This window comes from Prinia subflava, chromosome 10, assembly GCF_021018805.1.
Source record: "Prinia subflava isolate CZ2003 ecotype Zambia chromosome 10, Cam_Psub_1.2, whole genome shotgun sequence".
NCBI classification, from domain to species: domain Eukaryota; kingdom Metazoa; phylum Chordata; class Aves; order Passeriformes; family Cisticolidae; genus Prinia; species Prinia subflava.
In genome coordinates, this window is record NC_086256.1 from 21,249,587 (window position 1) to 21,263,465 (window position 13,879).

The following is a 13,879-nucleotide window of genomic DNA, read 5'->3' on the forward strand; positions in this document are numbered from 1 at the left end:
GTGCAGTATGAGATCAAAAGTATTAATTTGAAACTATTGAGTGGTAAATTTCTTTTGGATTAGAGATTCAGATTTTCTGATCTATTTTAGCTGTGTTTTACTTGGCTTCAGCCTCGGCAATGTCACCATTGCTGTCTGAGCTTTTGAAGGTGCTACACTTGTGTCTTCCACTTGTATCAAATGCTCTTTGGTGCTCATATTTCTCCTGCATTTTACTCTCCTCTTCTGATTAACTGATTCTTGACTGATGCTTCATTTCCGTGGAATGATGGTATTATAAAGACAATTATAAAGTAATCAGCACGGGCATATCAATATTTATTGAAATACTGAAAAAAAAAATTCCATTGGTGATGAGAAACTCTTGGCAAGAACTGACATGACAATATGTATTTCACTGATACAGTAAGAGAACTTCAACTTCAACAAGTAACTCACTGCACATTCTAAGAGTTGCATGGATTTAAATCCAAGGCAGCTGCAGAACATCTGTAATACAAATAGTCAGACTTTACAGATTGTCTGTTTACAAACACAGAACAACTATAATAAACCAGCCAAAGCCAAACCTCCTGGATTTTAGTCTGCTTTTGCTAATATATCCTGTGATCAATAAGGCAGTCAGAAGAAAATGCTTGGTTACAAAGTAGTTAACAATTAACGTGAGCGGGTTCTTTTTGTGATTTGTTTTGTTTTGTTCGTGTACTTTGGGCAATACCATGGGATTCTTGGAACCCTGGACGTGGGCAAAGATATGTTTGATCATCTGAAACCATTTCCATTAACCTAAATTGTTCCTTTATTCTACATTCTTATTTTAATTTGTCTGTCCTGTATAAGGATAATGTTGCTGGGAATAGTTAGCAATATTTTTTCAGCATTTTTCTTACTATTCAGTGATGTTCACTGTAGCATTTCAACAGGAAAAAAAGGAGAAAATACAGAATGCAAACGCTTGAATTAATGCTTTGCTTTTCTTTCAAAAAAGGGAAGAATGACCACACTTATCTCGTTTTTGTATTTCACAGCCACTGTCAATCAGCACCCGCACTTTGCTGTTGATTTTGTTTGTTTGAGGGAGAACACTGATATTTAAATAATGCTTCTGTCTGCCCTGGGGGGACTGAGGGGCTGTGCTTGGTTTGCTCGAGGTCTGTTCGTGTGTGCTGTGGTACAAGACAGGCATGTTGGAGTTGCAGACCCTTGGCTTTGCTGTGTTGGTACCCTATGCATGGACAGAATATTAGAGCTGATTAATACAGGCAATTAAAACAGTGTGCTTCGTATTAATGCAGATGTAATAACTGATGTCTTTGGTATACAATGTATGAATGGTTGGACAAAAAGTGAGAGAAATGCACCTTTTCAAGTTCACATGAAACAGAAAAAGTTATAACTCACATAATTTACAATAGATTTAAATAAACTACATTTAGGATTATGAAGATTTACAGACATTTAATCAAGTGAATGATTTTAATTTGTAAAGACCCTTCTGTGTCCCTGAACTATGTTCCACTAACTTGAAGACATGCTACAGTAAACACATATATTTGGCTTCTTCATTCTGGCTATATCTTATATAAAGATGAAACCAAAGAACAATAAATTAGCATCATAATTGTCTACACTGAAAACTATCATATACAATATAAATAAACTATTCAAAAGCCAGCAATCTTCATGAAAAAAATTAAAGTATTAGGATTTTATACAGTTTCTACAAGTGATTGTGCAGCCGATAATCTCAAAAATTAAAGTAAAAATGAAATACCCCTCTTGATTTTAGTGTCTCACGACATACAGTAATTAAGTACTGGTAAAATAATTACCAATTTAAAAGAAATAATAAGGAAATCACTGCTCTGCAATTTTATCACAGTTTTTTCCCCACAGGACCTAAAGAATGTAAACACTATGTTTTTGTTAATGTTAGAGATTAATACTTTATTTTGAAATGTACGTTGATCTACCTGCGCAGTTACCTTTAAGGGTAATGAAATAAGGCAAGACTTATAAATGTGGCACTACATGTTAATACTGATATCTTCACTTGGACAGAGAGAGAAGTGTTTGTTCTTTTCTAATATTTGTTCTGCAGCAGACTTTGGCCTACATAGACACAGCAGTATCACTCTTCTTTATTTGCAAAAAAATTGGTGTATTACCTAACTTGAAAAACAGGAAGTTTCATTAGATATTGGGTGTTTGAGTTGAAATTTGGTTTACAAATTACTGGCAATTTTAAAGATGATTTCCTAATTAGCTCCATGGCATCCTCTGGTTGTACAATTCACTTGTCACTTCTTTTATCACAAAACTATTTAAAAAATTCTTTTAGTTTTTTAATATCAGTATTTGATGTCCTAATTTCTGTTTTCTCATCAAAGAAAGTTGTTTGGGATAGCTAAAATATTTCCATTTCCTTTATTTGGAAACAGCCATGAATGTAGAGTGGAGCCATCTTTTAGCTGCTGGTTGAGCATGCAGTCGAACTGGCTAATTTACTTTGGGATATTTCCTTAGCTACTTAACAGCTGCCTGACAAGAGCAGTAGAAGAGGGATACTGCCTGATGGAACACCATGAACACGTGACAAAACAAACGTCAGCACACAGTTAGGAATGCCAAGCTGGCTGGACACCAGACTCTTGCTGGGAGCGGTTTGCGGGCCCGACAGCCTCTGGGCTTTGGGGGCCGCAGCACACAGCGCGTGGCCGAGGCCAGCTCTCTCTTGCAGCTTGTTCAGTGGATGCCACATCATTTAGCACAGAAGAAGTAAGTGTTGGGTCCTTGCAAGGATGACAGAAGATGCTGTAGATGCAGTTTTGCATCTGTTGTAACTGTTTTACGAGTCCTTCTATGCAGTGAAGGAATTTAGTGCACTCAAATTCCCCACCGTCTTAGCTCAATAATACAGATCAGTTATTTTTCACCTAGGTTTCTTCATGTTGGCAATCAGCAGAGTTAAATATACAAGGATCATTCTGTCCTTTTTCATGTTGACACTGGTGATGGTATCCACTTGGTAAGTTCACTCCAGTATAAAGTCCTATATAGATTCCTTTGGGGATGTGTAGCATATGATTCACAGTTTGCAATACAAATACCCTGATACATCACTTATTTACTATTAGTATTTGATTATTATACCATTTTGCAAAGTCTTAAAACCACGTTTTAATTAGTGTTGCTTGGAGCAGTTCAGAATAATTTCTTTTCCTTGAAAGCAGAAGCTCTAGTGGGTATAATTTATGCTCTCTTTGCATGCAGCATCTCAATGAGAAGGTTGTTACACGGCACGTCCCCGTTCAGGTGTTTGTAGTAGAGGTATTCCTCTGCCTGCATACTGATGGCCCGGATTTCTGGTAGTCGCAGGAGAAGCTGCCCAAATTTGTCTGTTTGCTGTGGGTAATTACACATTGTGTAGTCCAGCAGAGCAGCATTCACTTGTTCCTGAACACCTTCCACAAGCTGGAAGTTCTCGAGATTTTTGACATCTGAATGATAATAATAATAAAAAAAAAAGGTAACAATTCAGTTGCATTTTAATTCCTGTTTAGGAAGTCAGTGTTTCACTTAATGGATGTATTTTTTTGCCTCCTGACAAAAGCATACTTTACAAGCTGCTGAATATTCAGTGAACCCTTCTGCCAACTTTCCTGGGAAAATGATCACAAAAGAGCTTTAGTGGAGTGTCTTGTTGAAATTCTGCATATACCTCAAATCAATTAGACACCAATGGAGTCTGAGCAAGGTCAGCTCTTTTCATAGCTAACAAAAAGAAAGGTTGAGGATTCCTCAAGTAGAAGACCATAATATATTGCTAGCAAATGAGTCCCAGGAGGAAGCCCTATCTTTAACCTACTATGTTACACAATTCATATAATTCTGTATTAATTTTTCTGACCCAAGGTGAAATCTGTGTCCAGGGTATGATGTAGTTAATTCTAATAAAAAGTGACAGCGTTCTTGTTTCTGTTTGACATTTTCTAAATGATTCTGAAAGCCTTTGACTTGTCTAGCCTATGTTAATGAACCATCTGGTACACTCCAGTGACTGCCAAAATAATATTCCCTACTAGAAACTCTCTAAAATATATATTTCACTGACTAATGATCTTTATAAAATGAAATCATTGTCCTTTGGGTGGAATACTAGATAAGAATAGTGCCCTTTAAGCTGCCTATGGTTTTTGAAATCCAACACTGATTTTTTTTTTTGGTATTGGACAAGGGGGCATTTACATCAGCACGGCAGGTACAGTTTGTTCACTGTGCCTCTGTTTGATTATCTTCTGTTCCTATACAGCAAGTTCAAGCTCTGGAAATGCTGGTCAGAGATAAGTGCCAGCATATTATCTCCTCATTGTTTGCTCCCCTGTGTAAAAACCACTTGGATGGAATTGTCTTTTACCATGTCTGGTGAATGCAGAAGTTATTCTAAAGCTTGCAAATTAGAGTGCTGCTCTAATGCAGGAAGAGGGAAATGATTAAAGTGCACTTGCTGGGAGAGATGTTTTGGTTGTGTTTGATCATTTTTACCACCAGTAGAGTACTTTAGCACTTTCTTGTAAGCACTTGCTACTGGGCACAACTATGCTGCTAATTCACTTTGTATAAAGACAAATCTGTTCATCTGTGGATATTCTTGGAGCCCAGGAGATGCAGAATTTGGCAGAATTTGGTTCATTGTAAATGCCAGCCTTTGATTGTGGGGAAATGAGTGTTTTCCTCTGCAGAATAGGAACACACATTGGTCACACGATCCATCAGGAGCCTGGGAGCTGTGTAAATTGGGTCTCACTGCAGCTTTTCCTAGAAGTGCTTTAAACAGAGCAAATACTGGCTCCTGCACATAACTTTGTGCTGGAACATGAGGGAAATGTTTGGAGGAGGCAAACACTGTCTTTAGAGCGAGAGGGTAGGAAAGATGCCACGGGTGCCAGGCTTTGGGCAGGAGCTTCTCCCCTCTGGAATGTGCTGGCTGCCAGCTGCGCGTGGGCTCCCTCCTGCATGAGCCGGGGCCAGGGTTTCCTGCCGGGGTTGTTATTGCCTGCCTCTTTCCTGTCCCAGTTTCACTGTGCAAATGAGGCGAGTGACTCCTGGATTTGTGCTGCTTGTTTGGGAACTGGGGGCACAACATCCACCAGAATTTTGCTAGCTGACTTAAGGAACTCGCCAGTAATATTTAAATTGTGATGGCTGTCCAACAGGAATCATCTGAACTTTACATTATCCCAAGTGAAGAGGACTGGGAACTTCAAAGCTGCTGTGCCTGGTCCCTTAGCTATTCAAACTCATTTATCCAAAGTCTTTTTGCCAGTATCTCTGGAGATCTTTGGATAATCATGTTTTCCTGTATTACACTGGACATTTTCTCACACAAAATATAGCTGTTTATTATTTTATGTACCTACAGAAAACTCCCAAGGTATTTTGTAGCTAGTGTAACCTGGTTTAAAAGATTGGGTGTTCTAAGCATATTTTCATAAAGTTAAGAAAGAAACAGCTATCACAATTAATTTAAATAGGTTGTTTCAGATGCAAAATATAATCGTGAACTAATTGCTAGAACATAAAAACTCCCACAAAAAACCAGGGACTATGCTGAAGTTTAACCTGTTACACAGCAATGTAAAATGTATGATGATTTCAGAATCAGTATTTGGAACTTTTTTTCCTCTGTAAAAATAGCTTTAAAAGTCAGGAAGTTTTACAAACTGTTAGCTGACTCAACTCCCTTTAAATGCAAAGGGCATCTTTCTGTTGCTCCTGTCTGTTTTGAACCATACAGTGTATGAGATTGTGCTGGCTTCTTGGAAAACCAGGTTCATCATTATTTTTACCCCCTGTTTAAATGCTATTGCATGGATTATATATCTATTGAAAAATCACAAGGCAAATTTTTACAGCGATTAAGAAGAAACAAAATCTGAGAATTGCAAATTTTTAATAATTTTCTACAGAAGTGGCAAACTTCCGTGTCAAGAGGGGGCATAATATTTTGTGTATGATGTATTACCCCCAGAGACAGGATCAGTGCCTTCTGGCAGTGGGTGCACAGTGCAGTGAGGTGCTCCTGTACAGCTCTGTGGCCTCAGGGAGTGCCACGGGCACTGCAGATCTGCAGGGGAAGGGCTGTGCTGTTCTCCTCCCTCATCTCATGGACACTTCCTTCAATACTCACATGTGGCAGCACAAGCACTGCAGCCGAAATGGAAAAACAAGTCCAGTTGATACTAACAGTAAACCAAAAGCAGTTCTGGGCTCCTATGCCACATCCAGCCTGGGGAAATATTTTCATGTCCTTCCTCTAAACGAATTCTTGCTCTTTGTGGTGAGGGTCGATGCTTGTAAACAAGATGTTATTAGTTAACAGCATGTAGATTTTTCCTGACTTTCTACACTGAATCAGAGACAGTCCAAGTAATTATAGTTTAGGACATCACTACACAATTCATCTGTGTGTAGATCTCTCCAGGACTACAATTACAGCAGGAGGGACATAGAGGCAACCTGGTTTGGGATAAGTCTCCCTGAAGTGACCGAGATCTCTGCATATGACTTCAGATATGTGTTCTTATCTCATATACATTAACAGTGAATGCTGCAGTAAAGCAAATGAGCCAATCTGAACAGAGAGAAGTCAAAGGATATGTGCCGAGAGCACTGTGTAAAGCTCGTCTCTCAAGCTCTCCTGGGATATTTATATATTGTCAAAAATAGGTTTGCTGAACCCATAATTGCAATAAAAATGATGGGGGTTTTTTGAGAGAGAATTGTGAACTCTAGCTCTGCTAAAGATGAGCAATAACAAAGGAAAACATATGAATATTAAGTTATTTCCAGTAACTTCAAGTTATGCGGGTAGAACAAGAAATAGTACAGTTTTCACTAGTGGTACTTAGAGTTAGCTGGTAGTGATACAAATGAGATTAAATAATACATTTGGGGTTTAAGTAGGTGATTTTTCTGTGCTTTGAGTTTGGTTTTGTGCTCAGTCTTTATTATGTAACTCCTGCTAGACAGATTTAGTTTTACAAGTATTTCCTCTGACTGCTAAACAGTTAACTTGGTGAGACACCAAGCCATGCTGTTGTAACTGCTGAAGGCAGTCCTGTACAATGAGCATGAAATCTGCTGCTGCTGTGTACAGCACAACACATGCTTATGCTTTCACATGATTCCCCACTCCTGTTTTTTTTTTTTTAACTTGGATGTCTCATTAATCTTTACATCGGTTAGTAACAATTTAAAGTACACATGTTTAAGTGTAATGCAAAAAATCATTTTCTGAAGTTTAGATGGTTGTAAATTAAATGAGTAGGAGTAAGTTCCCCCCTCCCACCCACACACCCTTTAAATCCTAGCAGCTAGAAAAAGTGTTTTGTGTTGCTACAGTAAGTATCAGTCTCTTAGCTCTTCTACTTTATTCACTCAGGGACTAATTACCAACTTTTTACATGAAACAGCCTTACTGTGAGCTCACAGTGGGGCGCGCATCTTTTTCTATCCTTATTGAAAAGTAAACCCTTAGGTCTTCTGGAATATATTATATGTTTTACAAGAAATAGCAATTGCTTTTCTGTCAAACAAAGAATTTTTGTTCTCTATAGCTTACTTTTGGCGATTAAGACAAAAACAGTACTATAGTGTGTCAGGATCTGCTCTGCAGTCACAGGAAAGATCTGCCAGTATTCCCAGATATCCCCCCATTTTGATTATTTTCTACATCTGCCATAAAACCGAGCATTAAGCTGAAACTGCATACAACATTCAGCCCAAGGAGAACACTTCTGCATATTTTCCCCCAAAATGGGTCTGGTCTTTAGAGGGGAAAAATATTTAGGTTTCAGAGAGATTTTCTCCCTCTCATATTCCAAACATGAAATACTGAAAATTTGGGGATGTACTAATCTATAGAGAGTTTCCTTTGGTCGGGGAATTTTGAAAAGAAAAATGAAACAGAATGAGAGATTTAACTGTGAAAAATAGTAACTCCTTGGGAGCACTAAATATTTCCCGGAGAAGTCTGGTTACATCTTACTGCTTATGTCTTTTATTCGATGCTGTTTCTACATGAAGCAATGAAGAGGTGTGAACACAGCTCAGCTGCCTCTCTGCATTTTGCACCATTGCTAGGGCAAAATAAGATTTCGGGCCTCTCCATGGGAAAGAGGATTTCTCCCTTTCACAGGGTTGCTTCCAGTCTCATGGAGACTCCAGGCACTAGGGCTCTTTACCAACCCTGACCCAGCTTCCTCACCCCAAGGGGCTGATGAGCCCCATCACCTAAGGACTTTATTGAAGCCCAATGCCTCGAACACTTAGCAGCCCTTGGAACGACCGATTAGCTCATAGATAAACTGGTTTATCTTCCAAACTCTGCTGAGGGTGGTTTTGGCCAGGATGGCCTTCAGACTTGCCCTCTGAGAGGTTTGCCTGGTTCTTTCCAGCCATGCTCTGTGGCTTAAGAAGCAGCATCTCCTCTGCCTGGGAACATTCTGTTTTATCAGGGAAAGGGACAGCGTGCCTCCTCACATGGCAGGGCTTCTCATCAGCGGCTTTTGTGTGAGGCCAATTCCCATTTAGGCTTGAAGATGGAATATGTTCGTTCTGATGAAGGCTTTTAGCCCAAAATAGTTCAAGGAAGGAGAATTAACCAGGACTGAGGTGATGTTATGGAACCTCCCTCCATTTGGACAGTTTTGTACTACTTTTTCCTACTTTCTGCTAGCCCTGTAAGATCTGAGTTACAGGACTTTAAACACAGGTGGATTTTTGACACGTGCTAAAAACTTTTTGAAGGCAAGTGTAGTAATTGTTGATACAGTGCCAATCTCTGAAAATCACTCACAACTCGCCTTCATTGAAACTAAGGGCAACAGCAGCAGTTCCGTATGGCACATCTGTCACGAAGGCAGATGCATGCCATTCTACAGCTAAGCCTTCTTGACAGACAAAATGCTATAATGAAGGAAGATTTATAGTAAAGATAAGCTCCTTACTGCAAAATTCCCCTCCATTTTATTGCAGCAGGACTGTGCTGAATATTATTCACTTAGAAGTCATGGGAAACAATTCTTGAGAGATGTTTGTTAATCAGTGATAAGCTGCATATATTTAGCACTTTCCAAACCTTGAAAAACCTCAACACCGTAAGAACAAAATGCACTTTTCTTATGACTCCCAAGTCCAAACTGAATGTGTAGAAAACTTTTCCTGTCTTTAGGATTCTTTTTTGGCAGTGGCTAAGTGTCTGTAACAGTGCAACAGTCGATCTCTGACTATTTATTAGGGTCATAAAGTAATTTTCATTTTCAGTTGAACGTAACATCTGATAAAGGGCACATTGTTTTGAAAATCTTAATTAAATTCTTCTATAGCAGAATGTGTCATTCATGCCCAAGTATTGGGCAAGTCTGTATATATTTTTAAAATGAAAATAAGATACTTATGAGAACAAGCTGCAATTCTTAGTCTGGATCCTATTTCACTCCCTCAGTTTTCAATCTTGATGGACTTTTGGTTTCTTTCAGAACAACTCAGACTCAACGAAAACACTTTCATATTGCTTTAGAGTGGAAGGTTTCTTTCTAATGTTATTTAAAATATTGAAAGCTATTTTTCTGTTCTAAAAAAATTGTAAAATGATAGACTCTTACCAAGAAGCTCCTGATGTCTGTTAAAAACCATGCTTATTGATTTTGCGAGTAATTTTATAATTGCTTTCACCACTGTTAGAGAGACATGGGGAAATCAGGTGGATTCCTCTCCTTGTGCGACTGAGGAAGTAGGTTACTATATTTCAATTGTTTCTTTCCTTACAGCCCCAGTAAAGACAAAGGGCAAAGCTTAATTTGATTACTTGAATCTTTATGACTGATGTAATTACTGAGTCATCATTCAGGAGAATAAAACATCTTGACTTTTAGCAGCTCAGGCTGCATTTACTCCCTTGCAAGTCAAACAAACAAACAAAATCTCCACTCACTTCTTGTGCTGACACCCCGGGAACCAACATCCTTATTACTTGCATGTGAAGCATACGTGATATGGTGGCCATTGAAACACAATGAAATAAAATCCTGCCAGGCATCTGATGGAAGGATTGCTCACAGATCCTGTCCCAAAGTCCACAGCCAGCTACACCCCTAAATACAAAGTCCAGCATTTCTCACTGCAGCTTGGGAGGGAAAAATACATCCAGGTACAGCCACAAAGCCAGGGGTGGTAGATCCACACAGCCAGGGGTGTGGAGAGCCAGTGGGGCTGAAACTATGGCTCAGCCCAGAAGATGCGGGGACAGGCCACAGAGCACAGTCCCAAGCAGTGGTTCCACTGCTGGCACTTTGTCTTTTCCAGGCTTAAACTCCACTACCACCTCACTTTCTATCACTTTCTGAAGCTCCCTCCCTGCCTGCACTTCTGCTCCTACTGAGGTCCCAGCCCGGCCCTTGACCTGTGGTCAGCAGTGAAATGTGTTGCTTGTCTCTTGCTAATCTGGGACTGAGGGCAGTCCATCCACGGCCCAAAGGTTTATTCTGTAGGTATTTTAATCCATGCTTAAGCATTCATTGATGGATTATGTTCCACATAAAAGAGTAGCTGCTGCTTTCTTTGAAGACGTGACAGAGGAACAGGAATTTGGAGAGCAGGTGCTCTGTTGTGTCTTCAAGGAAATTCCTCAAACAATTGGAGTGTCTCACCATGCCAATGGGTGGTCTCTGCTTGCTACAGGCTGTTCTCAGTGAAAGTGTGCTCCAGTCTTCAGGATGAAGCTGTGCTGGTGCACTGAAAAAATTAACCCTATGTAATTAACCCAAATTTAGTGCCTGCCTTTGTAGGCTGGTGGAAAGGGAACCTGCCTGGGCTGATGTGGCTTCCTGGTTCCTGCTTCTAGGCTGCTTTGTACATTTGATCTAGTGACTGCTTAGGGTAAATGACAGATCAATCCTAGAAAAAATGTCTCAGTCTATGTCTCTCTTTTCTAGGAAAAAAATGTGCAACCATTGCCTTGTGGAGGCATGGTCATATTTGTATGCGAGCACATGTTGGTCAATGAGGGCAGAAATGATTTAGTGAAGGTCTTGCAGATAAACCGAGAAAGAAAGTGAGTCAAAACTCTTTTTTTTTTCTGAACTCTTCACCTCATCCCAGGGTCATAGTGTATGTTTGGGCTTTGAATATTCAGTTAGAATGAGCATTGATAACAAAACTACTGTTCTAATTATCTTGTTATCACCAAGCTTTTGTATATATATATATATATATATATATGCTTACATGCAGGCAAATCTACAGCCAGAGCAATAGTATCACAGTATCAAATTTCATAAAAGCAGAAATTAGGCTTATTATAAGTTAAAAATTAGAGTAAATAGGAAATTTATTGAACCAAAGAGTTTCCCCAGTTACTTTCTGCAACATCATTTTAATCTTCAATAGCACACAGCGTTGTTGGTGTTTTAAGGGAATTATCTGTCAATGCCTGAAATTCGTAGGGTGTGAATAGTTTAAGACGTCATAAATATGTATGAAGTTCCTGGGAATGGTGATAGGACATCATACAAAGTCCTTGAAGTTAGGAACTGAGGCAGAAAGGGTGTTATATGCAAATTGCAATAATAGTGTGGTATAGTTTTAAGAGGAGCAAAAAACAATCTATTATTTAGTGAGAAGCAGCTGAATATTTAGAAAATAAAGAATGAAAATTTTTGAGAGATTTGCTTTTACCTAGAAAAATTTTGCTGTGCTTTTGCCTAGACATTTGTAACTTTTCTGAATGTTTGCCTTTATTGCCCCTATGAGAAGCTTGCACATTATCTCTCCTTTCCCTTTCTATCCCTGTCTTGCTACTCAAGTACTGTTTAAAGTAGGAATAATGGAACAGATTAATCTCAGAGGTATTTCTACTGTTGCCACTGGAACTTGACCAAGGGGTGATATAATCCAAAAAGAAGAAATATAAATATTTTCTAGAAAAATATAGGATATAAATTTCTACTGAGGTTAAAACACAGAAATGCAGCTGCCACTGAAGCCCTTTTGAGTATCAGGCTCTGTCCTTTATAAAGCCCATCTGTCTCTGCAGAGTATAAAAAATACATGATCATAAAAAGCAGTACTCCTTAGGGGAAAAAATCTCTCAGTACTAATCTTGTAGTCACTTCACAAAACAGTTTTTAATCCCAAATTTGCATTTGATTTTCAGTCAGGAACTTTTGTGGTTTTTGCAAAGTTTTCTTATTCCATTAGAATAAGATATGAGGTACAGTTTGTTCAGGTGGCAAGTCCAGACTATGAATAAACCAACGTTATCATATGAAAGAGAATTAAACAGGCAGATCCAAGTGGGGATATATTAAGCCAAATTTAAGCTCCAGTAGTTGAATTTAGCCTGTACTAGATGTCTGGTTTGCCTCAGGATATATTCAGCTTTCCAGCTAATCGACTGAGGAAAACTGCCTCAGGTATGATAAAATTTACAAGAGAGCTCAGTCGAATAGCTCTTGTTATAAATACTAGCTTAAAGGCATTCTTCTGGTCTTTGGGATCAGAACTGTATTTGCATTTAATTATTACATTTCAAACTTTTTCAACTTGGTTAAAAATATTAGACTAGCCAGTTTGGATTATATCATTAGAGTGCTTTCCAGATAATGATTGAACTTCATACCAGATTTTTATTACTGGGTGAATATTGTTTGGCTTTATTCTTTTGTTTAGATCCAAATTCCCACAGGAGCAAAAATTATTATAATATATTCTCACTGAGAGAAGGAGAATTAAGCAAAGGTGTTTTAGTGATGTGCCAATCTAAGAGGTACAGCACTCTACTATGATTTTCTGTCAAGATAATTGACAAATAATTCAGAGTTTTAAGCCTCTTGCACTATTTTCAGACAAGGCTTAGTGTGAGAACTAATTGTCTTTTAGTCATTGATTTCAAAACCCCATTTTTAGCCTTTTCTGAGACTTTTCAAGACATGGTTTTACTAGTTCAGTATGCCAATATTTGCGCTAACAGTTTGGAGGTTTTTTTTCACTGAACCAAGTTGCAACAGTGGAAGCTGATTCTAGTTCAGAAAGAACATGAAAAGAAAATCACTTCTGCCTGTGTAAGATATGAGAAGTGGAAATCAGCAACAGAACTATTTTCTTATATGATTGTGCTGAAATAACACAAAATGAAATGCTTTCAATTATTTTCTCAGTACTGAAAGCACAGTAGAAACACATACATGATGCCTGTTATCCAAACATTTGAATTCTACTGTTATTAAGAGGTGGACTCTACTTTGGGCAGTTACAGTTATTTTCTGTGCAAATGTAGCTGCAGACAGTCACAAGACGTTGATGGTACACCAAAGCTGGTGCTTTTTTAATCCCCTATCAAATTAGCACTGCCAAAAAACCATGCTGGCTTAGATGAAAAGAGCCAACAGGTTTGGTAAGGTCATATTCAGGAGTGTACCAGTCACCAGATCACTACCACACCTGTCTGCAGCAGCCCATGAATTTGCTTAGATGTGCAAAGGAGTACTGCCAGTATTGGCTTCATGGACAATAAACACAACTAAGGGAGATCATGTTCTGCTGCAGTATTTGAGAGCATGCTGATTCTGACATTTGATATGAGTGGAAGTTGCAAATTTCACTTTTTACTGTCCCAGATGTCTGAGCTTAGTTGTGGAAATGGTTTAGCAAATGGGATGACAGAAGCCCAAATAAGGACACTTTTTGGTGCAACTACACTGCAAGTGTCAGTGCTGCCTGGAGGACACTGGAGAGGCACCCAGTGTGTGTCATAGACTCTTTGGACAGTTTTCCAAAGACTTGGATGTGTTCTTCATCCTTATTCCATAAACTTTTA

The 13,879-nt window shown here is 38.8% G+C and overlaps 1 protein-coding gene across 2 annotated transcripts in view; it reads right to left on the bottom strand.

Moving 5' to 3' along the window:
• Positions 1 to 303: 303 nt before the first annotated feature.
• The window catches only part of NR5A2 (nuclear receptor subfamily 5 group A member 2), a 79,023-nt gene continuing 65,447 nt past the window's right edge, over positions 304 to 13,879 (bottom strand). For both annotated transcript variants that reach the window (XM_063407682.1, XM_063407680.1), the window contains exon 7: positions 304 to 3,500. In XM_063407682.1, the coding sequence (XP_063263752.1) occupies positions 3,253 to 3,500 (248 nt within the window). In that variant the 3' untranslated portion in view covers positions 304 to 3,252. The remainder of the gene's footprint in view (positions 3,501 to 13,879) is intronic.